The sequence below is a fragment of the Sus scrofa genome, chromosome 2, assembly GCF_000003025.6.
Source record: "Sus scrofa isolate TJ Tabasco breed Duroc chromosome 2, Sscrofa11.1, whole genome shotgun sequence".
In the NCBI taxonomy this organism is placed as follows: domain Eukaryota; kingdom Metazoa; phylum Chordata; class Mammalia; order Artiodactyla; family Suidae; genus Sus; species Sus scrofa.
In genome coordinates this window covers 8,579,152-8,604,719 of record NC_010444.4, presented here as the reverse complement: position 1 = coordinate 8,604,719, position 25,568 = coordinate 8,579,152, and the positions used below count along the sequence as shown (strand labels likewise).

The 25,568-nt window shown below is 39.0% G+C and overlaps 1 protein-coding gene and 1 long non-coding RNA gene across 2 annotated transcripts in view; one reads left to right on the top strand and one right to left on the bottom strand.

Moving 5' to 3' along the window:
- On the top strand, positions 1,167-24,047 carry LOC100513779 (solute carrier family 22 member 9). Its single transcript, XM_021082907.1, has 11 exons — positions 1,167-1,350; positions 1,452-1,898; positions 2,576-2,679; positions 12,211-12,365; positions 12,468-12,636; positions 13,876-13,999; positions 19,057-19,172; positions 19,821-20,035; positions 21,452-21,560; positions 22,026-22,229; positions 23,866-24,047. The coding sequence occupies exons 2-11, from the start codon at positions 1,497-1,499 to the stop codon at positions 23,924-23,926; spliced, it is 1,659 nt and encodes a 552-aa protein (XP_020938566.1). The 5' UTR covers positions 1,167-1,350; positions 1,452-1,496; the 3' UTR covers positions 23,927-24,047.
- The window catches only part of LOC110259242, a 42,684-nt gene continuing 36,545 nt past the window's right edge, over positions 19,430-25,568 (bottom strand). The window contains exon 3 of the long non-coding RNA XR_002341449.1: positions 19,430-20,048. This is a non-coding gene — a long non-coding RNA (uncharacterized LOC110259242). The remainder of the gene's footprint in view (positions 20,049-25,568) is intronic.

Below are 25,568 nucleotides of genomic sequence, written 5' to 3'. Positions count from 1 at the left end.
TTCTCTCCTATGTGTACATTCAATAACATTGAAAACTTAGGTTCACATAAATGAGTATATGAAAGATGACAGAAGAATTGTTCACAGCAGCAAATGTAGACATAGCCCCAAGGTCCATGGTCTAATGAATGGATAAACAAAAATGCAGTTTATCCATACAACGAAGAATGAATTAGTCATTAAAAAAATGAAAGCGTGACCCAGGCTGCAACATAGGTGAACCTTGAAAACGTTAAGTGGGAAAAAAAAAAGATACAAAGGCCCACATATTTTATGAATCAATTTCTATGAAATACATAAATTAGGCAAATCCATAAAGAGACATAGATTAGTGGCTGCTAAAAAGTAGGGCTAGAGTGGGAAGTCGGAAGTGGATCCTGGTGGGTACACGTTTCCATGGGGATGAAAATGTTCTGTAATGAGAGAGTAGTGACGAATGCACAACGCTGAATGAATAAAACCCACGTAATTGTATATTTTAAAGAGTGAATTATGTGGTATGTGAATTATACCAGAATCAGGCTTCGAAAGAATTTCTAATGAAAGATAGAGTGCTAACAATGGTGATGTTTCCCCTGTATTGCTCTTCAGTTCTTCCATAGCACATGGTACAGTTGCCATATAATTATGTTTTATAATATCAGATTGTAGTTGCTTAGGTACCTCTCCCTTGATCACTATAGTCTTACACTTAAAGACCGTGTCTTAACATGTTCTGTATTCCTAGAACAGAGAAGTCCTCACAAATATTATCTGAATGAATCAATAGGCCTGTTTGAAAAAAACAAAACAAACAAACAAAAAAACCTCTCTATGCACTTACCACTGGTAGCCTGCTGCCTTCTATCACTACCCACCCTGCTCCGACTTTGAGTAATTTATTTTCAATGTGAATTCATGGTTTGATTTGACTTGAAGCAGAAGAGTGCCATTTATCAAAAGGAAAGAATTGCACCATCTTTCACTTGCTCTAAATTAACTCAGGACTATTTTCATTAACTCTTTGAATCAAAATTCAGTACAAAACAAGCAAAGCACTTACTTTCAGTACTTTTCACAGAAAAATAAAAAAAGTTTCACTTTGGAGTGTGACAAGTGACATGTTTTGAAAGTGACGGCAAACCATGTAGCAGGTTTATTTTATTTTATTTACAGATGTGGAGCTCAAAGTCCAATGCCACTTCAGGGCACTGCTGACAAAAAGAATTTTCACAAAATAGACCTTTAAACAGTTTTGTCAACTGCTGGAAGCATCTCAGAAAAATATTTCTCTGTGACTTTAAAGAAAACCGTTGGCCATCTGATGCTCAAACAAGTTGGAAGACTAGCTCCCATGGCCTTGCCGTGGAGGTGAGACGGGGCCCATCGAGTTAACGCTAGGATCAGGATCAATACACACCTAGCGTGTAACATAGTGAAAGGAAACCTTTTCTCCCTGTGAACTTTTCTAGATACAGTTATTTTGCCTCCTCTTGAGGATCATCTGTTCAGCTTCGATGGCCTTTCAGGACCTCCTGGATCAAGTGGGAGGCCTAGGAAGATTCCAGATCCTTCAGATGGTTTTCCTTTGTATCTGCAGCCTCATAGCGTACCCTCACATCCTATTGGAGAACTTCACGGCAGCTGTCCCTGGCCATCGCTGCTGGGTCCACATCCTTGACAATGACACTGACTCTGCTAATAGCACTGGGACCCTCAGCCAAGATGCCCTCCTGAGAATCTCCATCCCCCTGGACTCAAACTTGAAGCCGGAGAAGTGTCGTCGCTACCTCCACCCCCAGAGGCAGCTCCTTCACCTGAATGAGACCTTCCCCAACGTGACTGACCTGGACACGGAGCCCTGTGTGGACGGCTGGGTGTATGACCGAAGCGCCTTCTCCTCCACCATTGTGACTAAGGTAAAGGACTCTTTACATCACATGAGTACATGGTGTGGGTGTTTGGAGGTAACAGAGTAATGAAGCATCTGGCCTTTAGTCACTATTAGGTGTTCATTCTTTATTCTCTCATCATATATGAATTACTTCTTTATTGAATGTCGGACACCTATTTTTAATGAGTCTGATGAACCCCAAAATAGATGTGACCTTGCTATTTTTGGCTTTTATTATTAGAAAGACCAAACGTTAAGCAGATAACTTAACTGTGATGTAATTAAAAAGGTCAGTAATGCTCAACCTTGTCTGCAAAGTAAAAATATCAGGGACGCTGATCAAAATTTCTAAGTACCCAAGAGCAGCCATATGAGAAAATCTGTACTGAAATTCTGGCATCTGTAAATTTTTAAACCTACTCAAATGCTCTTCCTCTGTGGCCAAGGTTGAGGACCACTTAGTATGGAATAAAACAAAGGACTATTAAAACTAATAGGTCTAGAGGAGACTTTCTAAAGGAAGTTACGATTAAACTGAGACTTGAATGATAAAAGTCAACTAATGTAAAAAAGGAAGTTGGAGGGAAAAGGGGGGGCTGAAATGAAGAAACTTGTAAATCATTTAAGCTGTTTCAATCAGGTTTCCACTGGGGGGGGTTATAAATTGTGGAGCTCTCTTTTGCTGGTTTCCTTCTCTTCCAGTGGGACCTGATATGTGAATCTCAGTCACTAAAATCAGTGGCCAAATTCTTATTCATGGTTGGAATGCTGGTGGGAAGCATCATATATGGCCATTTGTCAGACAGGTGAGTGTCTCTGGATCACAGCTTTCTTTATTCTGGAGTATTTATATGAACTCACAAATCATTCTTCTATTAAGAAACACTTACCATAAATTACACTGTCCTGGGGCTTACTTTGTCCCCAGGGATCTAAAACACCGACAAATGGAGAATTACAATCAATGTGGTGAGTGCTATTTTGTCAATTGTGAGCACTGGGATACAGAAACATCTCCATCAGACATGGGAGCATTTTAGGATGAGGTTTAGAGCAGAGATGACACAACACGTGGTTTAGAAAGATGAGAAAAGTTTATGGGAAGAGAGAGAAAGATGAGATTCAACCTGTTTGATGACACGGATATGGCAAAAGTGTTGCAGGCTTTGGCCAGGGAGCCATATTCAATCCTTCCTGGCCCCTCCAAGCTGCTTGTGGATTTTCAGAGCATGATTATCATGTCCCTGTTTCTCAAATGTGATGAGTTGACATTCTTATTAAACCTGTGTTATACGTAGCAGTGTGTCTCTGTGGTGTACAGAAAAATTAATCCAGTGACCCTGAATTTTATTTTTGATAAAGGTAAAATTTTTACCATATAGGTAATTAATCCAATGACAACTGCTGTCACTATTTGTGATGTTATAAATTGATGTATCTTGGAGTTCCCATTGTGGCTCAGCAGTCAACGAACCCAGCTAGGATCCATGAGGATGTGAGTTCAAGCCCTCACTCAGTGGGTTAAGGATCTGGTGTTGCTGTGAGCTGTGGTGTAGGTCACAGATACAGCTTGCATCCTGCATTGCTGCAGTGGTGGCATAGGCCAGTAGCAGTAGCTCCAATTGGACTCCTAGCCTGGGAACTTCCATATGCCACAGGTGCAGCCCTAAAAAGCAAAAAACAAAAACAAAAACAAACAGAAAGAGAGAAGGAAGGAAGGAAAGAAAGAAAGAAAGAAAGAAAGAAAGAAAGAAAGAAAGAAAGAAAGAAAGAAAGAAAGAAAGAAATTGAAGTATCTTGTCCCTGACAGTACCACTTCTGAATTAGACAGCCAGCTATGCCACCACCTAAGCCTGTCTCTTCTGAAGGGTGTAAGGAATTAAGGTGCCCCCTTATCATTTACTATCATAATGTCATCTCAGATGAAATCTGTGAATCTGATTGTACTGATTCACAGATTTTATACTTACATTATAAAAGTGCTCAGAGTCAGAGTGTTCATTTCTAATGGTTTTATAACACAGAACCACTCACCTTGCAGAAGTAAAAATAAAACAATATATCTATGTTGAATGATTTTTGAAAAAGACCATTCAATGGATAAAATATGACCCCTCTAACAAAGGGTGCAGTGACAGTAGGATATTCACATGCAAAAGAATGAGGATAAAACTAAAACCAGAACAAATATTAACACAAAATGGATTAGTAACTTAAATATAAGAGCTAAACTAGAGTTCCCGTCGTGGTGCAGTGGTTAATGAATCCGACTAGTATCCATGAGGTTGCGGGTTTGGTCCCTGCCCTTGCTCAGTGGGTTAACGATCCGGCGTTGCCGTGAGCTGTGGTGTAGGTTGCAGACGCGGCTCGGAACCCGCGTTGCTGTGGCTCTGGCGTAGGCTGGCGTCAACAGCTCCGATTCGAGCCCTAGCCTGGGAACCTCCATATGCTGAGGGAGCGGCCCAAGAAATGGCAAAAAGACAAAAAAAAAAAAAAAATTTAAAGAAAAAATTAAAAAAAACTTTAATAAAAAATTTTAAAAAAGAGCTAAACCCATAAAACTCTTAGAAGAAAACAGGGACAAATCTACTTGACTTTGGGTTTGACAATGGATTCTTAAATATAACAACAAAAGCCTGAGTAACCCAAGAAAATTTAGAGAGATTGGACTTCATCAAAATTAAAAATTTTTGCACATTAAAGGACATTATCAAGAAAGTGAAAGGATAACATATGTAAAGGGAGAAAATACAAATCATATATAAGGAATGAATATAGGCAAATATACCAAAGGAATGGGTTTAATATCCAGAATATATAAAGAACTACCACTCAACAATAAAAAGACTTGGAGGTCCCTTGTGGCATAGTGTGTTAAGGATCCAGCATTGTCAATTCAGTGGTTCTGGTCACTGCTGTGGCATGGGTTCAGTCTCTGGCCTGGGAACTTCTGCATGCTGTGGGTATAGTCAAAAAACAAAACAAAACAATTCAAAGAACTCAATTTTTAAATGGGCAAAGCACTTGTATACATTTCTTTTAAAAATGTATACAAATGGTGCATAAGCACATAAAAAAGACATTAAGTCATTTTAAAAATGCAAGTCAACAATGAGATCCTGATGTATAGCACAGGGAACTATACCTAGTCAGTTGTGATGGAACATGATGGACTATAATGTGAGAAAAAATATATGTATTTATAATATATATGATAAATATATATATTTACTATATATATATAAATATGATATAAATATAATAAATCCAAACTAAAAATGAGATACTACTACATGCCTATTAGAATGGCAAAAAACAAATGTAATTTCTATTTATGATTTATATATATATAAATATATAATATATATGAGTTGCTTTGCTGTACAGTAGAAATTGACAGAACACTGTAAATCAAATATAATGGAAAAAATAAAAATCATAAAATTAAAAAATGAAAAAATAAAACGAAAATGCAAGTCAAATGCACAATAAAATGCCACTTCACACCTACTAAGGTTGTAATAAAATAACATGTATTCACAAGGATATAGAGAAATTGGAATCTTATACATTGCTGATAGAAAGGTAAAATGGTGCCACAACTGTGGAAAATACTTCGGAAGTTCTTCAAGACATTAAATTTAGAATAACCACATGACCCAGCAATTCTGTTTCTAGGTATAAAACCAAGAATTGAAAACAAGAGCTTAAACAGATAGCTTATACAACAATGTCATTGCGATGTTGTTCACAATAGCCAAAAGGTGAAAACAATCCAAGTATCCATCAACAGATGAATGAATAAAATGAGATATGTACATGCAATGGACTATTGTTCAGCCATAAAAAGAAATAAAATTATGAATCATAGTAAAACATGTAGAACCATGAAAACAGACAAAGAAGGACAAATTTTGTACAATTCCACTTATATGAAATATGTATAATAGGGAAATTCATAGAGAAAAAGAGATTAGAGATACCAGAAGCTGGGGAGAAAGAGGAATGCGGAGTTATTGCTTAATGGGTACAAAGTTTCTGTTGAGGATTTTGAAAAGTTTTGGCAGTAGATAATGAAAATGATTGACCAACACTGTGAATGTAATTAATACCAGTGAGTGGTTTACACAACCCAAAGCAGTTAAAATAGCAATTCATATTTTCCATATTACACTGCAATTAAAAAGAAGTATAATCAAGAGAATGAGAAGATAAATCACAGACTGGAAAAAATAATTGCAAAAGACATTCAAAAAAAGATTGTTATACAGAATACACAAAGAACTCAACTCAACAAAAAGAAAATGAACATCCCAATTTAAAAAAGCCAGAAGGCTTGAATAGACACCCCAGCAAAAACTTATACAGATGGCAAATAAACACAAAAATGTGTTCCACATTGTATGTCATTAGGAAAATGCAAACTAAAACAATGAGATTCTATACATGCCTATTAGAACGGCAAAAAACAAAACACTGACATCACCAAATGCTGACAAAAACGTAGAACAACAAGAACTCTTCTTCATTCATTTCTGATAGGAATACCAAATAGCACTGCCACTTTTGAAGATACTTCATTAGTTTCTTGTAAAATTAAGCATACTCTTGCCATATAATCTAGCAATCATGCTTCTTGGTATTTATCCAAAGGAGGTAAAAGTTATGTCCACAAAAAAAGCCTACATATGGGTGTGTATTGCAGCTTTATTTGTAATTGTCAAAGCTTGGAAGCAACCAGCATATCCTTAAGTAGAAGAGGGCATAAATAAACTGTGACACATCAGACCATGTAATCTTAGTCAATGCTAAAAGGAAATGAGTTATCAAGCCATGAAAAGACATGACAGAAACTTAAATATGTATTACCAGGTGAAAGAAGCTAGTCTGAAAAGGCCACATACTTATGATTCAAACTATATGACATTTTGGAAAAGTCAAAACTATGGAGACAATAAAAGAATAAGTAGGAGAGAAAGAAATCAATAGGCAGAGTATAAAGTTATTTTATGGCAGTGAAATTACTCTTTATGGTAATGTAAGGGTGAGCACATGTCATTATAAATTTGTCAAACCCATAGAATGTACAATACCAAGAGTGTATTTCAGAAAAATAAATAAGGAAACACTGGCCTTAAGTGACACATTATACCAGATGGACTTAATAATTATATGTAGAATATCCCATCAAAAAGCATCATAACATACATTCTTTTCAAGTACACATGGAACATTCCCTGAGATAAGTCATATGCTAGGATACAAAACAAGTCTCAGTAAATTAAAGAAAATTGAAATCAAGCATCTTTCTAATCAAAATGCTATGAGAATAGAAATCAACTACAAGAAAGTAGCACAAAGATGGAATTCCCATCGTGGCACAGTGGTTAACAAATCTGACTAGGAGCCATAAGGTTGCAGGTTTGATCCCTGGCCTCTCTCAGTGGGTTAAGGATTTGGTGTTGCTGTGAGCTGTGGTGTAGGTTGCAGACGCAGCTTGGGTCCCGCATTGCTATGGCTCTGGTGTAGGCCGGTGGCTACAGCTCCGATTAGTCCCCTAGCCGGGGAACCTCCATATGCTGTGGGAGCAGCTCTAGAAAAAGCAAAAAGACAAAAAAAAAAAAAAAAGAAAGAAAGAAAATAGCACAAAGATGTGGAATTGAAACAAATATTACTAAACAACCAAAGGTTCACTGAAGAAATCAAAGGAGTCAAAAATACATAAAGGCAAATGAAACAAAATCACAATGTTCTGAAATATATGGAATGCAGCAAAAGTAGTACTAAGAGGGAAGTTTATATAAGTCTACCTCAAATAAACAGCTTAACCTTATACCTGGACCAACTAGAGAAAGAAGAACAAAAACCCCAAAGTTAATAGAAAGAAAGAAATCATAAAGATCAAAGCAGAAATACACAAAATAGAAAGTAAAGAAACAATAGAAAAGATCAACAAAATGAAGAGCTGGTTCATTGAAAAGATAAACTAAATTGATAAACTTTTAGCCCAACTCATCAAGAAAAGATAGTGTCCAAATCAATAAAATCATAAATAAGAAAGGAGAAGTTACAAGGAGCACAATAGAAATAAAAAGCATCATAAGAGATGACTATGAACAATTATAAGCCAATAAAATGGACAAACCAGAAGAAATGAACAGATTTCTAGAAATGTACAATCTTCCATGACTTAAACAGAAAGAAATAGAAAATATGAAAAGATCAATTGCCAGTAATGAATTTTAATCAGTAATTTTAAAAAAAAACTCCCAGTAAAAGAAGTCCAGGATAAGATGGCTTCATAGATGAGTTTTACCAAACATTTAGAGAAAATTTAAAATATCTAAGTTTGTTAAACTATTCCAAAACATAGCAAAGGAAGAAACATTTCTGAAGTCATTCTACAAGACCAGCATTACCCTGATATCAAACCCAAAAATATCACAAAAAAAGAAAATTACAGGCAAATAGCACTGATAAACAGAGATGCAAAAGTCTTCAACAAAATACTAGCAAACTGAATCCAACATTATATTAAAAAGATCATACATCATGATCAAACAAAATTTATCCTAGGGATTCAAGGATGGTTCAAAATCTTCAAATCCATCAATGTCATGTACCACATTAACAAACTGAAGAATAAGACTCATATGACCATTTCAATAAATGCAGAAAATTTTTGAAAACTTCAACATCCATTTATGATTAAAAAAAAAAAAACTCTCAACAAAGTGGGTATAGAGGGAACATACCTCAAAGTAATAAGGGCCACAGCTAACATCATACTCAATGGTGAAAAACTGATAGCATTTCTACTAACATCAGGATCAAGGCAAGGATGCTCACTCTCACCACTTTTGTTCTCCTAGTATTGGAATTCTGAGCCAAAACAATCTGATAAAAATAAATATAAGGAGTCCAAATTGGCAAGGAAGAAGTAAACTGTCACTGTTTGTAAATGACAGGATACTATACATATAGAAAATTGTAAAAATGCCACCAAAAACTAATATAACTCAATGAATCCAGTAAAGTTGCAACATACAAGATTAATGTGCAGAAATCTGTTGCATTTCTATACACTAACAACAAATTATCAGAAAGAATGATTAAGGAAATGATCCTATTTACAACTGCATCAAAAAGAATAAAAGGCCTAGGACTAAATCCAGCTGAGGTAGCAAAAGACCTATACTCAGAAAACTATAAGACTGATGGAAGAAATTGGAGGCAATAAAACAAATGGAAAGACTTACCGTCCTCAAGGATTGGAAGAATAAACAAAATGACTCTACTGCCCAAGGAAATCTCCAAATCCATTGCAACCTCTATTAAAATACCAATGATATTTCTCATAGAACTAGAACAAATTATTCTAAAACTTGTATGAAAACTCAAATAATCAAAATAATCCAAGAAATAAGAACAAAGCTGGAGTACCATGCTCCCTGATTTCAAACTATGCCACAAAACTATAGTAATCAAAACAGCATGGTACTGAACTCAAAAACAAACACTGATCAATGGAACACAATAGGAAATCCATAAATAAACTCAAATTTATATGTCAATTAGTCTCATAGAAGGAGGCAAGAATATATAATTGTAAAATACAGCCTCAATAAAAGATGTTAAGAAAACTGGACAACCACACGCAGAAGAATCAAACTGGACCACTCTCTCATACTGTGCACAGAAATAAATTGTAAAATAGATTAAAGACTTAAATGTAAGACCTGAAACCACAAAATTTCTAGAATAAGACATAAGCAGCACACTCTTTGGCATGAGTCTTTGTAATATATTTGGATATGTCTCCTCAGGCAAGGGAAATAGAAGTAAAAATAAACAAATGAGACTACATCAAACTAAAAAGCTTTTGCATGAGTTCCCGTCATGGCTCAGTGGTTAACAAATCTGACTAGGAACCATGAAGTTGAAGGTTTGATCCCTGGCCTTGCTCAGTGTGTTAAGGATCCGGTGTTGCTATGAGCTGCGGTGTGGGTCACAGACGCAGCTCGGATCCCGCGTTGCTGTGGCTCTGGTTTAGGCTGGCAGCTACAGCTCCAACTCGACTCCTAGCCTGGGAACCTCCACATGCTGCGGGAGCGGCCCTAGAAATGGCAAAAAATAAATAAATAAATAAATAAATAAATAAATAATAAAATAAAATAAAAAGCTTTTGCACATTGAAGGAAACTATCAGCAAAATGAAAGGACATCTACTGAATGGGAGAAGATACAGCTAACAAGGCATTAATATACAAAGTATACAAGAACTCATAGAACTCCACATCGAAAAAAAAAAAAACAACCTGACTAAAAAGTGGACAGAAGATCTGAATAAACATTTTTCCAAGGAAGACAAACAAATGACCAACATACACATGAAAAACTGCTCAGCAACATCAGGGAAATGCAAATCAAAACAATGTTATCTCACACCTGTCAGAATGGCAACAAATATCAAGCATTGGTGAGGATATGGAGAAAAGGAAACGCTCATGCACTGTTAATGGGAATTAAATTGGTGCACTATGGAAAAGAGTACGGAGGTTCCTCAAAAATTAAAAATAGGACTACCCTGGAGTTCTCATTGTGGCTCAGTAGCTTGAGGACCCAATGCTGTCTCTGTGAGGATGTGGGTTCAATCCCTGACCTGGCTCAGTGGGTTAAGGATCCAGCATTCCTGCAAGCTAAGGCATAGGTTGCAGGTGCAGCTTGGATCCAGTGTTGGCCTGGCTGTGGTGTAGGCTCAGGAACTTCCATATGCCGCAAATACAGCTGTAAAAAGAAAAGAGAAAAAATAGAACTACCCTATGACACATCAATTCCACTCATGGTTATCTGAAGAAAACAAAACAAAAAAAATACATGCACTCCTATGTTCATTGCAGCATTATTTGCAATAGCCAAGATGTAGAAGCAAACTGAGTGTCCATCAATACATGAATGGATAAAGAAGATATGGTGTATGTACTTAGATCGATAGATCAATAGATAGATAGATAGGAGACAGATAATGTAATATTGCTCAGCCATAAAAAAAGAATGAAACTTTGCCCTTTGTGACAACATGGATGGACCTAGTAGGTATTAATGCTAATTGAAATAAGTCAGGTAGAGAAAGACAAATGCTGATTTCACTTATGCATGGAATCTAAACAAGAAAGCAATGAACAAACATAAAACAGAAACAGAGTTGTAGATACAGAGAATAGTCAGTTGCCAGAGGGGAGGAGGGTGTAGGGAGGAGAGAAATAGTGAGGAGGATGAAAAGGCATAAACTTCCAAGTGCAAAATAAACGAGTCAATAGTATGAAATATGCAGTGTGGAGAATATAGTTAATTACTATATAATATCTTTGTATGGTGACAGACTAGACTAATTGTGGTGGTCATTTTGAAATGTCTAGAAATATGGAATCACTATGTGATGTAACAGGAACTAACATAGGTCAATTACACTTTAAAAAAAACAAATGGGACTTCCCGTTGTGGCTCAGTGGTTAATGAATTTGACTAAGAACCATGAGGTTGAGGGTTCGATACCTGGCCTTGCTCAGTGGGTTAAGGATCAGGCATGGCTATGAGCTGTTCTGTAGGTCGCAGTGATGGCTCTGATCCAGCGTTGCTGTGGCTGTGTCGTAGGCCGGCTGCTGTAGTTCCGATTTGACCCCTAGCCTGGGAACCTCCATATGCCACGGGTGCGGCTCTAGAAAAAAACAAAAGCCAAAAAAAAAAAAAAAAAGAACTTGTAGAAAAAGAGATCAGATTTGCAGTTAGCAGAGTTATCGTGAGGGGGAGGATTGGATTAAAGGAGTCAAAAGTGGAAACTCCCAGTTATAAGATAAATAGCTACTAGGGATATAAGGTACAACATGATAAATATAATTAACCCTGGTGTGGGTTATACACAAAAGCTGTTGAGACAGTAAAGCCTGAGTTCTCAGCACAAGGAAAAAAAATTTTCTATTTCTTTAATTTTGTATCTATATGCGATCATGGATGTTCACTAAACTTATTGTGATAATTTCCTGGTGCATGTATGTTAGATCATTATGCTGTGCACTTTAAACTTGCCTAATGCTCTGTGGCAATTGTATCTCAATAAAACTAAGAAGGAAAGAAAAACAGCAAAGTAAGTAAAATAAAAATAATTTTAAAATTCCCTAAATTTCTAAGTGTGTCCATTTTTCATTTTTTAAAGTTTTATTGAAGTATAGTTGATTTACCACGTTTTGATCATTTCTGCTATACCAAAAGGTGCATTTTGCTTAATTTTTACAATAGATCGTTACTCTTTCTGTATTTAATTTGTTCCTCTTTCTCAGGTTTGGGAGGAAGTTAATGCTCAGGTGGTGCTTGCTCCAGCTCGCCATCACTGACACCTGCGCAGCCTTTGCTCCCACCTTCCTCATTTACTGCTCGCTGCGCTTTTTGGCTGGGTTTTCCACCATGAGCATCCTGACAAACTGTTCTGTGCTTAGTAAGTCAAAACTTTGGATCTTTGCTATTTTCCAAGCCTGAACTTTGACTTTAAAATCCTAACTTTGTTTGAAGTCAAAACCCTCTTTATGTCTTCTTTCAGTTGTAGAATGGACAGTGCCCCGATTCCAAGCCATGGGAATGACGATGGCCATCTGTGCTGCTTGTATGGGACAGATCATCCTGGGAGGACTGGCTTTTGCCATCCGAGACTGGCAAACCCTTCAGCTGGTGTTTTCTGTACCATTATTTGTCTTCTTTCTTTCCTCAAGGTATAAGATTTCTTACTTCCTTTGTCTTAGGGGATCCTAGGATGCAAGGGACACAGAATTAGGATGCGAGATTTCTGATGGGTCTTTCTTGACACGGGAGCATGTGCTCTGCTACTCTGTGCCCTATGTACAATTAAAGAAGCAGAACAGGTAAGGTTGCCAGGTAATATCAAGAGCATTCAGTTAAACATGCATTTCAGATAAAACAACAAATTTTTGTATGGTATGCCAAATAATGTACAGAACATAGTTACCCTAAAAATTATTCCTGTTGTTATGAAATTTTTATTATATAAGAATTCTGTATTTTCACTTACTAACCTGATAAAATTGTGTCTCATTAACCTAACATGTCAAATAAACAGCAAATGCTTTTTAGTACGTCCAAAATATGTCATAGAACATAGCCATACTCAAGAATGATCAATAGTCACTGTTTATCTGGACACAGATTTAACTAAACACGCTATTTTTATTTGCTGAAATTGAAACTATCCCCCAGAATAATGGAGGAGGGGCACTATGACGTCTGCTCCACATCCCAGCAGCGAAGGTGTGCAGAGTAGACGAATCATCCCCACAGTTTCCTAGTTATGGTACAAGAGAACATAAGTGTATATTTCCTGATGTAACAAAACAACAGGTCCGTACGAGATGGGAGAGGAGAGGCATTTCAGGAAAAAGTGTATTTTTTTCCATTGTTATTTCCCCCAACACACTTTTTTTCCCCCACTGTACAGCATGGAACCCAGTTACACATACATGTATACATAATTTTGACTCCCATTGTTGTGCTGTGTTGTATCTAGTCATAGTTCGCAGTGCTACACAGCAGGATCTCATTGTTAATCCACTCCAAAAGCATCCATTTACATCCATTAACCCCAAGCTCCCAATCCCTCCCACTCCCTCCTCCTCCCCCTGGGCAACCACAAGTCTATTCTCCAAGTCCATGAGTTTCTTTTCTGTGGAAAGGTTCATTTGTGCTGTTTATTAGATTCCAGATATGAGTGATATCATATGGTATTTGTCTTTCTCTTTCTGACTTATTTCACTCAGGATGAGAGTCTCTAGTTCCATCCATGTTGCTGCAAATGATACTATTTCATTCTTTTTTATGGCTGAGTAGTATTCCATTGTGTACCACATCTTCCTAATCCAATAGTCTTTAAAAAAAGTGTATGTTAAAAAAATGGTCAAATAAGAGTTGGTTGTACCTCTGTCCTTTTCTTTGATCAGGTGGCTGTCAGAGTCTGCTCGGTGGCTGATTATCACCAACAAACCTGAAGAGGGCTTAAAGGAACTTAGAAAAGCCGCACAAAGAAATGGAATAAAGAATCCTGGAGACATCCTCACCATTGAGGTGAATAGGAGAGGGAGTTAGTTATGGGATATAGAGAAGATATGCCCTGACATAGACACTTGTTGGTGTCCATAAAGTGAATAAAGGGTGGGAAACAGGTGTGGTTGGGGGTCTTCTTTTCTCATTGCCCTTAACTTCAACAGCTGTCAACATCATTTGAGTTAACATTGAGAGAAAATGCTGATGTGAAAAGGATTGGATACAGATATTTCCTCAACAGAGTCAGATAGCACTTAGTATTTTTTTAAAAATCCTTTCAGGGCTGCGCCTGCAGCACATGGAGGTTCCCAGGCTAGGAGTTGAATCAGAGCTGTAGCCATTGGTGTACATCACAGCCACAGCAAGGCGGGATCCAAGCCACGTCTGTGACCTACACCACAGCTCACAGCAACGCCAGATCCCTAACCCACTGAGCGAGACCAGGGATTGAATCTGCATCCTCATGGATACCAGTCAGATTCGTTTCTGCTGAACCATGATGGGAACTATGCACTTAGTGTTTATGATTGTAAAACGTTGATATTGGTTTCTATATTAGTAACAAAAACTAATCCATTTCTTTCCAGTTAACATTCTGATGTTTTTTTTCAGGCTAGCAAGGCCAGCAGAATAGAGCACAGGAAATGACCTCTCTCTGAGTTCATACGTCCTTTATTTTGCTTGATTAAGTATGCTATTGAAGCCCATTATTGAATTTTTCAGTTTATTTAGTATATGTTTCATCTCCAGAATTTCTATTTGGTTTTTATGGTTTCCATCTCTTTGTTAATTTTTTTTTTTTTTTTTGTCTTTTTTGCCTTTTCTAGGGCCGCACCGGTGGCATATGAAGGTTCCCAGGCTAGGGGGTCCAATCGGAGCTATATCTGCTGGCCTATGCCACAGCCTCAGCAACACGGGATCCGAGCCTCGTCTGCAACCTACGCCACAGCTCACGGCAGCACTGGATCTTTAACCCACCGAGCAAGACCAGGGATCAAACCCGCAACCTCATGGTTCTTAGTTGGATTTGTTAACCACTGAGCCACGACGGGAACTCCTCTTTGTTAATTTTTTTATATCCTTCATGTATTGTTTTCCTAATTTCATTTGGTTGTCTTTCTGGGTTATCTTGCAGCTCACTAGCTTCCTCATGATTATTTTGAAAATCTTCGTAGGCCGTTTGTAGATCTACACTTCTTAAGGACTGGTTACTAGTGCTTTATTTTGGTCTTTTGTCATGTTTCCCTGATTCTCTGTGATCCTTATAGCCATGTATTTGTGTTTGTGCATATGAAGAAACAATTATTTCTTCCAGTCTTTACAGTCTGGCTTTGGTAGGGAAAGCCCTTCACCAGTCGCTATGGCTGGATATTCTAGGCCATAGTGACAGGGTTTATCAGTGTGCCTACTGCCTCGGGCCATGTATGGGTATGCCTTCTGCAAGGGTCTTCAAGTAGGAAGATCCACTGCTACGGTCCATAGACAGGCAGAACTGGTTCTGGGGTCTGCAGCCAAGTCTGGTGCCATTGTCTGTGAACAGACTACATGCCAGGGTCCACAGATGGGCCTTGTGCTGCTGGTGACAGACAGGTCTCATTCCAGGGTCCCTCGGTGGGCTCACTGCTGGTCATGAGCCAAGGGCAGGTCTGGTGATGGGGGTCATAGGCAGGCATGTGGCTGGGGTCTGAGGTGACCAGGTGCCAGACAGTGACATTGAGAACTGATAAAGAAGTGATAAAGAATTATTGTCACAGTCCTTCTTTTTAAAGAAACTTTGACATGTGCAATATTTTTAAATCTTCATTTCTAATGTTCTCAGTGTTTCCAACCCAGTAGAAACCTAAGAGCTTGTGCTCCCTAGTAGTCTAGTCTGAATTACATTCTCCGCATACTTTCTTAAATGATTCCAAGGCTCACTCTCCAATCAAACCATAAGAAAAGTATTCATCTGAAGCTCAGTCCTCACAAAGTCAATGATGGCACACTTTTATCATGGTGTCTGTGACGCCTGCGTGATGATCTCATGGTAACTCTGAGACAACAACATGGATTTCTCCACCGAATCCGCTGCAAGTGTCTCTCATATCCATTAAACCTCAGAGCTTTCCCAACTATACTACATGAAGAAACGTTTCTCTCTAAATGTCATAAATTATAATTTTGAGGAAATTAATGTCCATTTTCATTGGCTCTGATCTCATTCACAAACATCCTCCCAAAGTGCTCCAAATCAACCTTTTCTACCTATATTGGTTCTTAAGTTTCAGATCCATCCATTTCTTTTTTTTTTTTTTTTTGTTATTATTGTTGTTGTTGTTGTTGTTGTTGCTATTTCTTGGGCCGCTCCCATAGCATATGGAGGTTCCCAGGCTAGGGGTCTAATCGGAGCTGTAGCCGCCAGCCTACTCCAGAGCGGCAGCAACACGGGATCCGAGCCACGTCTGCGACCTACACCACAGCTCACGGCATCGCCGGATCATTAACCCACTGAGCAAGGGCAGGGACCGAACCCGCAACCTCATAGTTCCTAGTCGGATTCGTTAACCACTGCGCCACGACGGGAACTCCTGATCCATCCATTTCTAAATGCACTCCACCTTCAGTCAGCTTCTTCCACCCTTCCTGCCTTCCTTTTTTTTCTTTTGTCTTCCTCTTTCCATCCCTTTTTTTTTTTTTCCAAATTGGAGACAAATACTGGACAGGCAGGAGGGGAAAAGTCTACAGCTTTTGTCTTCAGAAAGATCACACTCAACAATAAAATGGGCTTTGATAAAGCCTCTTTGAAGTAAAGTAAGTGTGGATGTGAATGTCAGGAGGGAGATATAACCTGAACTGCAGGTATGTGGGCAGTGAATTCATCCTGGAGGTAGTTATATCTGAAGTGGGTCTTACAGGTTAAGGTGGAGCTCCAGGTTTAAACAAGCCAGAGAGATGTTTAAATTTGCAGTTGAGAGCAGTCCAAATAACTACAGAGGGGTCAAGCCAGTGGTGTGCTGGTAAATGTTTAACACTTAGTATTACAGGAGGAAAAAAAAAACATAAGAGTTCAGATTTGCGATTGTCAATGTCTGTGGTATGACTGTTACCACCGCAGTCAGTTTCAAGTCACCAACATGATGGTAAGGGCTTTTGTGAATTTGTACACACTAATTCCAGGGCACTACTGGACTGCCCAAGACTTCAGACATGGGCTGTTTCGTGCTGTTCACCCCAGCATAGTGTTATGAATGATACAAATAGTTGTTTTTTTTAAAAATAAGCAAGGGAAGTGAAAATCAGAGAGAAAAGTTCATTTAAAAAAGTGAAGATCCAGAAGGCTCCCATTTGAATATGGGCCTCTTCTTCCTTTTTTTTTTTTTTTTTTTTTTTTTGGTCTTTCTGCTATTTCTTTGGGCCGCTCCTGCGGCACATGGAGGTTCCCAGGCTAGGGGTCGAATCGGAGCTGTAGCCACCGGCCTACGCCAGAGCCACAGCAACGCGGGATCCGAGCCGCGTCTGCAACCTACACCCCAGCTCACGGCAACGCCGGATCCTTAAGCCACTGAGCAAGGCCAGGGATCGAACCCCCAGCCTCATGGTTCCTAGTCGGATGCGTTAACCACTGTGCCACGACGGGAACTCCCCTCTTCTTCCTTTACTAAGGGTTTTACCAGGTAGGAGAAGTTCCTTGAGTTCTTATAAGTGATCTGGCATCACCCCCCCCTCCCCCAATACTTCTCACACTATTCACATCTGTGTCTACTCACAGAAAATGAACGGTGCATGTAAAATAACGGCAAAATATCCCAAACTTTTGTATGAGGTGTAATTTAAGGCCAATCTTACAGACATGGCATTTCTTGTCTGGCCAAGTTTAAGGTATTGTTTGATTTTTATACCACTACCCATGACAGTGGCCTGTGGTCATGGGAATCAGGAACTAGATGCAGGAAGGAAATGCCATTATGACTCCTCTCTTCCGAAAGCATAAGTCCAATAATTTGCAACTCAGGCTAGATTTACAACTGAAAGGACGTTCTTGCCTGTGTAGGTTCTCATTTAGGATGGCCTTTCGTTGCTCTGAATTCCTCATGAAGTTATTCCAGTGTTTTCTCATTAGCAGAGGTGGGATTAGAATTAAGCCTATATTGTTTGACTATCTAATAAATAAGCATCTGAAGTGTACTGGATATAATTCCATGTACATATTTGTAGCCTCATGTATGGCCCAGGAAATACTTATAAGAGAGGTGCTATTATTTTTCTCCACTTACTCCTACTCTGATTCTTCAACTTATTTTTCTTTTTAATGACAAGTAAATTACAGTTGGTTTGGGGATTTTTTTTTGCCACACCTGTGGCATGCAGACGTTTCCGGGCCCAGGATTGAACCCGCAACGCACCACAGCAGTGACCAGAGCCAAACCACAGCAATGACAACACTGGATCCTTAACCACCTGGCCACCAGGGAACTCCAAGTAAATTGAGTTTTAAAGTATATACATAGCCTGGTGCAGGGCCACTAAGTAACTCCAGATTATAACCAACTCTGGGTATAAATCATTCAACCCCAAGATCTCTCCTGATTTCATCCTCAGATTTAATTCAAGGCATCTTATTCATGGAGGCACCACATGAAAGGATTTTTCCCAAAGTGACTGAGCAAAGAACCAAAATAAAGCCTCTCAGGAAATGTTCTTTTTCCTGAGATAAACAGTTTTCTGCAAAGGACAGCCAGCTGATAACCATACTTAGTTCCCAGATCTTTCATGCCACCTGGCACAAACGGAGCTTTGGACTGTAATCCAAGTAATCTGCATTTGATTCCCTGTCTAATCTGAATGGTTAACATACACACCCTTTCTGATGCCCTGCAGCCCTCTCAAGTCTTTCAAGTTGTGTTCAGATGTTTTCATTGCCACATAATTTAAACCTGTAATCCACGCCTCATACCACTTTTACACTTGTCATTATATCTTTAATGGCTGTATTTTCCCGTAGACAGAAAGGGAAGCTCTCTATCTTGTCCTCTGTTGGGGGCCTCTTGAAGCCTATGACTGTGGGGCAACTGAACAGTTTGTTGTTTTTGTTGTTGAAGGTTGTGGGAGCCACCCTGCAGGAGGAGCTGGAGGCAGCGCAGACCAAAACCACTATGTTTGACTTGTTCCGCACACCCAACCTGCGTAAAAGGATCTGTGTCCTGTCCTTTGTGAGGTGGGCTTCACCCAGGGCACAACAGCATTCAAAGAGTGGGGACATGAATCTATCCCTTATCAGGGACACGGCATGTTGTAGAAATAGAGTTGAGATAAAACAGGAGGAAGCCATAAAGACAATTGCTGCATTGACAGACTTGTTATACAAAGTCTGACCCAGGGCTGGTCATACAATGAAGAGTTTTGTTTTGCATATCATCCTACCAAACTCATCACTGGAAACCAAGGCTGAGAACAACAGTCAGGGTACAGATGTTGACTTCAACTTTCTTCGCTTTTTTCCACTTTAAATGAGGTAAAATTACAAACAGTAAAGCGCACAAAAATATACAGCTCCACGTTTATTTCCATATGCAACCGTCACCCAGATGAAGATACAGAGAAAACTCTAAAACCCTAGAAAACTCCATCATGCATCCTTCACAAAAACACCGCAAGCCCTTCCCCAGAACTTAACAATCAGGAGCTCCAATTATACAATTATTTTATAGTTATAAAATCATTACAGGAAATAGTCCATGAAACATACCATGTTTTTATACTTTAAAACAAATCACTAGCTGTCTGGTTAGTATTTACTATCATCATTTGTAACGCATAGGCTCTAAACCTTACAATAAGTGTCTTTCATCTTTGTTCACCACAGATTTGCAAACTTCATGTCCTTTTTTGGCCTGATTCTCCACCTCCAGTACATGGGGAGCAATGTTTTCCTGTTCCAAGTTCTTTTTGGCGTCGTCAACCTCCCAGCCAATTATGTTGCATTTTTGGCGCTGAATCACCTGGGTCGTCAAATAAGCCAAACGCTTTTCATGTTTCTTCTTGGAATCTCCATTCTGGCCATCACATTTGTGCCTCAAGGTGAGAAGAGAGCCTGCAGATTGAAATAAGACAATATCTTACCCCAGAGATTTGAAGACAGAATCTGAAGCTAGAAGAAAATGCAGACTAGAGGTTCCAAGGATGTCCAAAACCAATCTGAGGATATAGGACAGATCTGTCATTAAGTAGCTGTGAAAGAGTCAAAGGTCAGCAAAAGTCAGTTTAGACCTATGATTTTTACATCATATCTGAGCTGTATCTGGCCATTGGTGCCATTTACTCTTGACAGTTTCCCTCGAGCAATTGATCACTTTTCCTTTGGCCAATCACACCTGTAACTATAAATGACGATATTGTGTCATTGCATATAATTGTTATCTCATGGGAGGACACAACGGTCACTTCCTCTATCTGGTCTCTTTCTTATGACTACCGTTTTCAGTGACAATTTACTCCCCAATTCTATGTATTCACTAAGGTGTCTGGAATTAGGTCGCCATAACTGCAACCCTGGTTTCAGGGTGTTATCTTCACTCTAAGGTATTGTTAATCCCTTATCTTCAAGCATAGAAGGTGTATAGAGTAGGAAAATGGCATTAAGCTGTTAAGAGCCTCGCTAAAAATCTATTCTACTAAATTGAATGGCCATATATAATGAAGAGAGGAACCCAGGTGGGATCACCCTACTTCACCCAACTCCCGGTGCAGTTACGCCTTTTACGGGATTACAGACTGTTGGGCTCTACTCCTCATCTTGAATAGCAGCAGCAATGAGGCAAGCTTGCTGCCTGACAACAGAGCCCATTCAGATGTTGTTAACACTTTCATGATTTCTAAAAACAGGATAGAAAACTGACTCTTTGAATCTTCCTTTCAGAGCTTTCCAAAGTCTTACTATTCTTTTCCCTTAAACGGTCCTTGTTCTTGAATCCCCAAACTATTATTCTCCATCAAGCCACTCTCCAGCTTTGCCGTTAACATAAGAGTCATGTTCCTTTTTCAGTCTCTATTGCAGTACTAGCCCTATGTCAATATCGTGTAAACCTATAGGTTTTTAAGCTCCTGGAGGTTACTGATGAGTCTTATATTTGGCAGTCATTGCTCAAATGACACTCCTATGTTATACATTAAAAGCAGAGGAGACACTGGACAGAACAAATGAAAACAAACTCTTGGGTTTTGTTCCCCTTTCCATCTGTGGCGAATTTCTGAAATCTCTGATACGTAAGAAGAGTTGATGCAATAGCTTGGGTTATTAAATTCTTATTTAAGTGGTAATAAACAGATAACGTATTCTCAGGTATTAGTCTCTGCACATTCTCTGCCCCTGTGCACTTCCTCTCCATGTATTTAACACATGCAAACATCTCCAATGGTGTCTTTTTCACTAATAATTTGGTGAATGGTGATTTCTTCAGCTCAGATTGCCTCAGTCTCACTGGTCTTCTTCTCCAGAAATGCAGACCCTGCGTGTGGCTTTGTCAACTTTGGGAGTAGCGGTTTCTTCGGTGGCTCTCATGTGTTCTTTTGCCCATGGAAATGAACTCGTTCCCACCATTATCAGGTACACAATCTCATGGCAGCTCTATCTGGGTCAAAATAGACCTGTCCCAGTGAATCAAGACTTACAGTGGGAGGAAAACTAATCTGGTTTAGTTATCAAAAGCATTGATTGTAATAGTATGAATAATAACAGAAATTACAGCCAAAAATCTACTAAAAGCTGAACTCTGTCAGGCACTGAGTTAAGCCCTTTAATGTATCATCTCCAATAATTTGCTAAACCTTTAAAGGGTAGGTGCTGTGGACAAGAGTATTTTTTAAACAATGAAAATATGTCTTAATGCACTTGTGCACTTGAAAAAAATTGTGAGCAAAAAAAAGAGCATATTTTAAATGTAAGAGTACATCATCAGCCTTCAAGTATCTAAACGCTGTTGGAGTATCTCAAATAATCAAAGCAAGATCGTAACGCATCTGATTATGCCAGATTCATACCAGATTGTGTTTGTATTGTTTGCGCTTCAAGGGTAACAGCTTCAGGAGTCATGGGAATTGCTGCTAATATTGGGGCAGCCCTGGCTCCCCTCTTGATGATTCTGACTGAGTATTCGCCCCACCTGCCCTGGATCATCTATGGAGGCTTCTCCATCCTTGCTGGCTTTCTGGCCCCACTTCTTCCTGAAACCAGAAATCGGCCTCTGCCTGACTCCATTCAGGATGTGGAAAAGGAGTGAGTCAACCCCTGGCCGTCCCTTAGGGTTGCTATGTGATATAAATCAGTGCTGAGGAGAGCGAGGCACCCTGTAGGGTCCCTGTCCCCAGGGGATGGCTTATACTATTAGATGGCTTAGACTGTTCCATGTGGTCAGTCCCTTTGGTTTAAATACAGCCTCAGCCTTTCCTACAGTGACCTTGTACTCCTCCAAGGCTCCCTAGATCACAACTCTGCCCAGCCTGTAACAGGTTGAGTGGTGAAGAGGCCAGAATTGGGTTCCCTAGTGTGACATACCTGTTGTGTACAGGTTCAAACACAACATTCTCATGCCTCAGACTCCCGCAGCCCTCAGCCCAGTGAGGGCAGTAAGTGCTAGAGATTGCTGATGTCTGCAACCTGCCCTGGTCACTGAAGAAACTGAGGGAGACGAGGGAGAGGATGAGAGCCCCTCCCACCGAAGACAATACACATCAGAAGAAGGGGTCCTAGCGTGCTGCTTGCGAGATGCCGAGCATCAGGTTTTCACGAGGAGTGAAAGTGTTGATAAAAGAGAGGAAAGTGGTGGTAAATATTAGTATTTTTAAAAGATTAAGAATTTTAAAGGATTTTAAAACTTTTGTACACTTCCCTTACCTCTTCCAAAGACCTTGTTAGCCAATACCATGGGGTCCAAGGGTGAGCATCAAAACTATCAAAACGGCCTTTCCAGATCCCGCCCTGGGAGTTTGGTCTTTTGATTCACAATTTTTTTTTTCCGTTTCTTTCTTTCTTTCTTTTTTATTTTTTTCAATTTCCCCAATACATTTTTTTTCTACTGCACATACATGTATACATTCTTTTTTCTCACATTATCCTGCTCCATCATAAAGTGGCTAGACATAGTTCCCAGTGCTACACAACAGGATCTCATTGCCAATCCATTCCAAAGGCAATAGTCAGCATCTGTTAACCCGAATCACAAAATTTACTCAAGTACTCAGGGCAGGTGTCCCCATTTTTATCAAAACTCATGGACCAGAGTTCCCGTTGTGGCTCAGTGTGTTAAGAACCCGACCTAGTCTCCATGAGGATGCAGGGTGGATCCCTGGCCTTGCTCAGTGGCTTTAATATCTGGCACAGGTCATGGATGCCCCTGGGATTCTGCATTTCTGTGGCTGTGCTGTAGGCTGGCAGCTGCAGTTCTGATTCCATCCCTAGCCCTGGAACTTCCACATGCCACGGGTGCAGCCCTAAAAAAATTTCTTTAAAAAAATCATAGGCGTTCCCGTCGTGGCACAGTGGTTATCGAATCCGACTAGGAACCATGAGGTTGCGGGTTCGGTCCCTGCCCTTGCTCAGTGGGTTAACAATCCGGCATTGCCGTGAGCTGTGGTGTAGGTTGCAGACGCGGCTCGGATTCTGAGTTGCTGTGGCTCTGGCGTAGGCTGGCGGCTACAGCTCCGATTCGACCCCTAGCCTGGGAACCTCCATATGCCACGGGGAGCAGCCCAAGAAATAGCTAAAAGACAAAAAAAATTTAAAAAATAAAAATAAGTAAATAAAAATTAAAAAATCATAGACCAAGAATCTGCCTGCTCTAAGGAATGTAGAACATATAGACTTTTCCTATGTTTTGTTTGTTTATTTGTTGTTTTCCTCATATTTGTTCTAGGGGCAAAGGCTTGAGAAAAGCAAAGCAGGAAGATACCTTCATGAAAGTGACACAGTTTTAAGGAATTCCAGGAACTAATTGCCAATCAAAGAGCAAGATAAACAAGAAAAAAAATTGGGATCACTCCTAGATATTGGCAAAAATTGGAAAACAAATAAATAAAAATGTCATGGAAAAATGGAGTCCATTTACAATTGTAGTACTAAGTGCCGATATATAAAATGCCTGTGGTTGATCATGATAATAAGTTGGAGGAAAGCGCATCCCTAGCATGTTCCCAGATAGAAAGATACAACAGTATTAAAAACGTTGGTTCCACTCCAATTAATGACAGAGTAATTGATGGAATAATTACTTTTGGGACAACTTGAAAAATAGTTCCAAATTTATACACAAATTAATAGAAGGCAAGATTCAGGAAAATGAAGTTTATGGGGGAAGGTGGCAGAAGTATTTGGGGCAGCATATGCTGCAATGAAATGTAGATGCATTTACAAATCAAAAGAAGTCCAGAATGAGATGATAGCCTGTAGGATACTTAAAATTTGATAATTTGGACATTGTAAATCACTGGTAGAACCTAATGATTATGTAATAAATGTCATTAACTAGCTTTAGAAATAAACGACTAATAATTTGACTTCGTTGTCTAAACCAAAAAATATTCATGGTTAAAATGATGAATGGAAAAATTAAGCCATGTTACTTAATAGGAAATGTAAGTACAAAACCTTGCAATTAAAAAACACATGGATCTGAGGAGTTCCCATCGTGGCACAGTGGTTAGCGAATCTGACTAGGAACCATGAGGTTGCAGGTTCGATCCTTGGCCTTGCTCAGTAGGTTAAGGATCCGACGCTGCCGTGAGCTGTGGTGTAGGTCGCAGACACGGCTGGGATCCCACGTTGCTGTGGCTGGGATCCCACGTTGCTGTGGCTGTGGTGTAGGCCGGCGGCTACAGCTCCAACTAGACTCCTAGCCCGGGAACCTCCATATGCCCCAGGAGTGGCCCTAGAAAAGGCAAAAAGGCAAAATAAAAAAAAAATGTATCTGAGTAGTAGAGCATATGCCAGAGATGTGAATATAGGTAGATTTGATTAAATACTCATTTAATACCTCTATTGGACAAAACTCTAAAAACTAATGGGAGAAATCTAGAAAAATATTCACCTAAATGACAAAAGCTCTTAACTTTAAGTGGTATGTACCTTTATGAGACTTTTATTTCTTTGTGTGTTTCTGTATTCTAAGTTTTAAAAGGATATGTGACATTCTTAACTATCATATCACAAAAAATAAACTCAAAAAAACAAATTAACAATTTTCAAAATGGTTATATGTTACCATGTAGAATTCTAATAAATATTTATGAAAAGAAGACATAATTCAATATGCAAGAACACATAATTTTCAAAAGAAAAAATCTTATGATTAATAAATTTATGAAAAATTGTACACTGGAACTTAAAGACATGCAAACTAAATAAGATACCAATTTTTGCTTGGTATTTAGAATATAAGTGGAAATGTATAAATTGATGGTAGAATTATAAAATAACATATGCCATACAACTGCTTAAAACACAGAATGATGTCATGATAAAGAGATTTAAAATTTTTTCGTTGATTCAGTAACCACTTATTCAGCATGGAATAATTACCAAGGAGCATGCTAAGAACCTCAGATATAAAGAGGACATGAA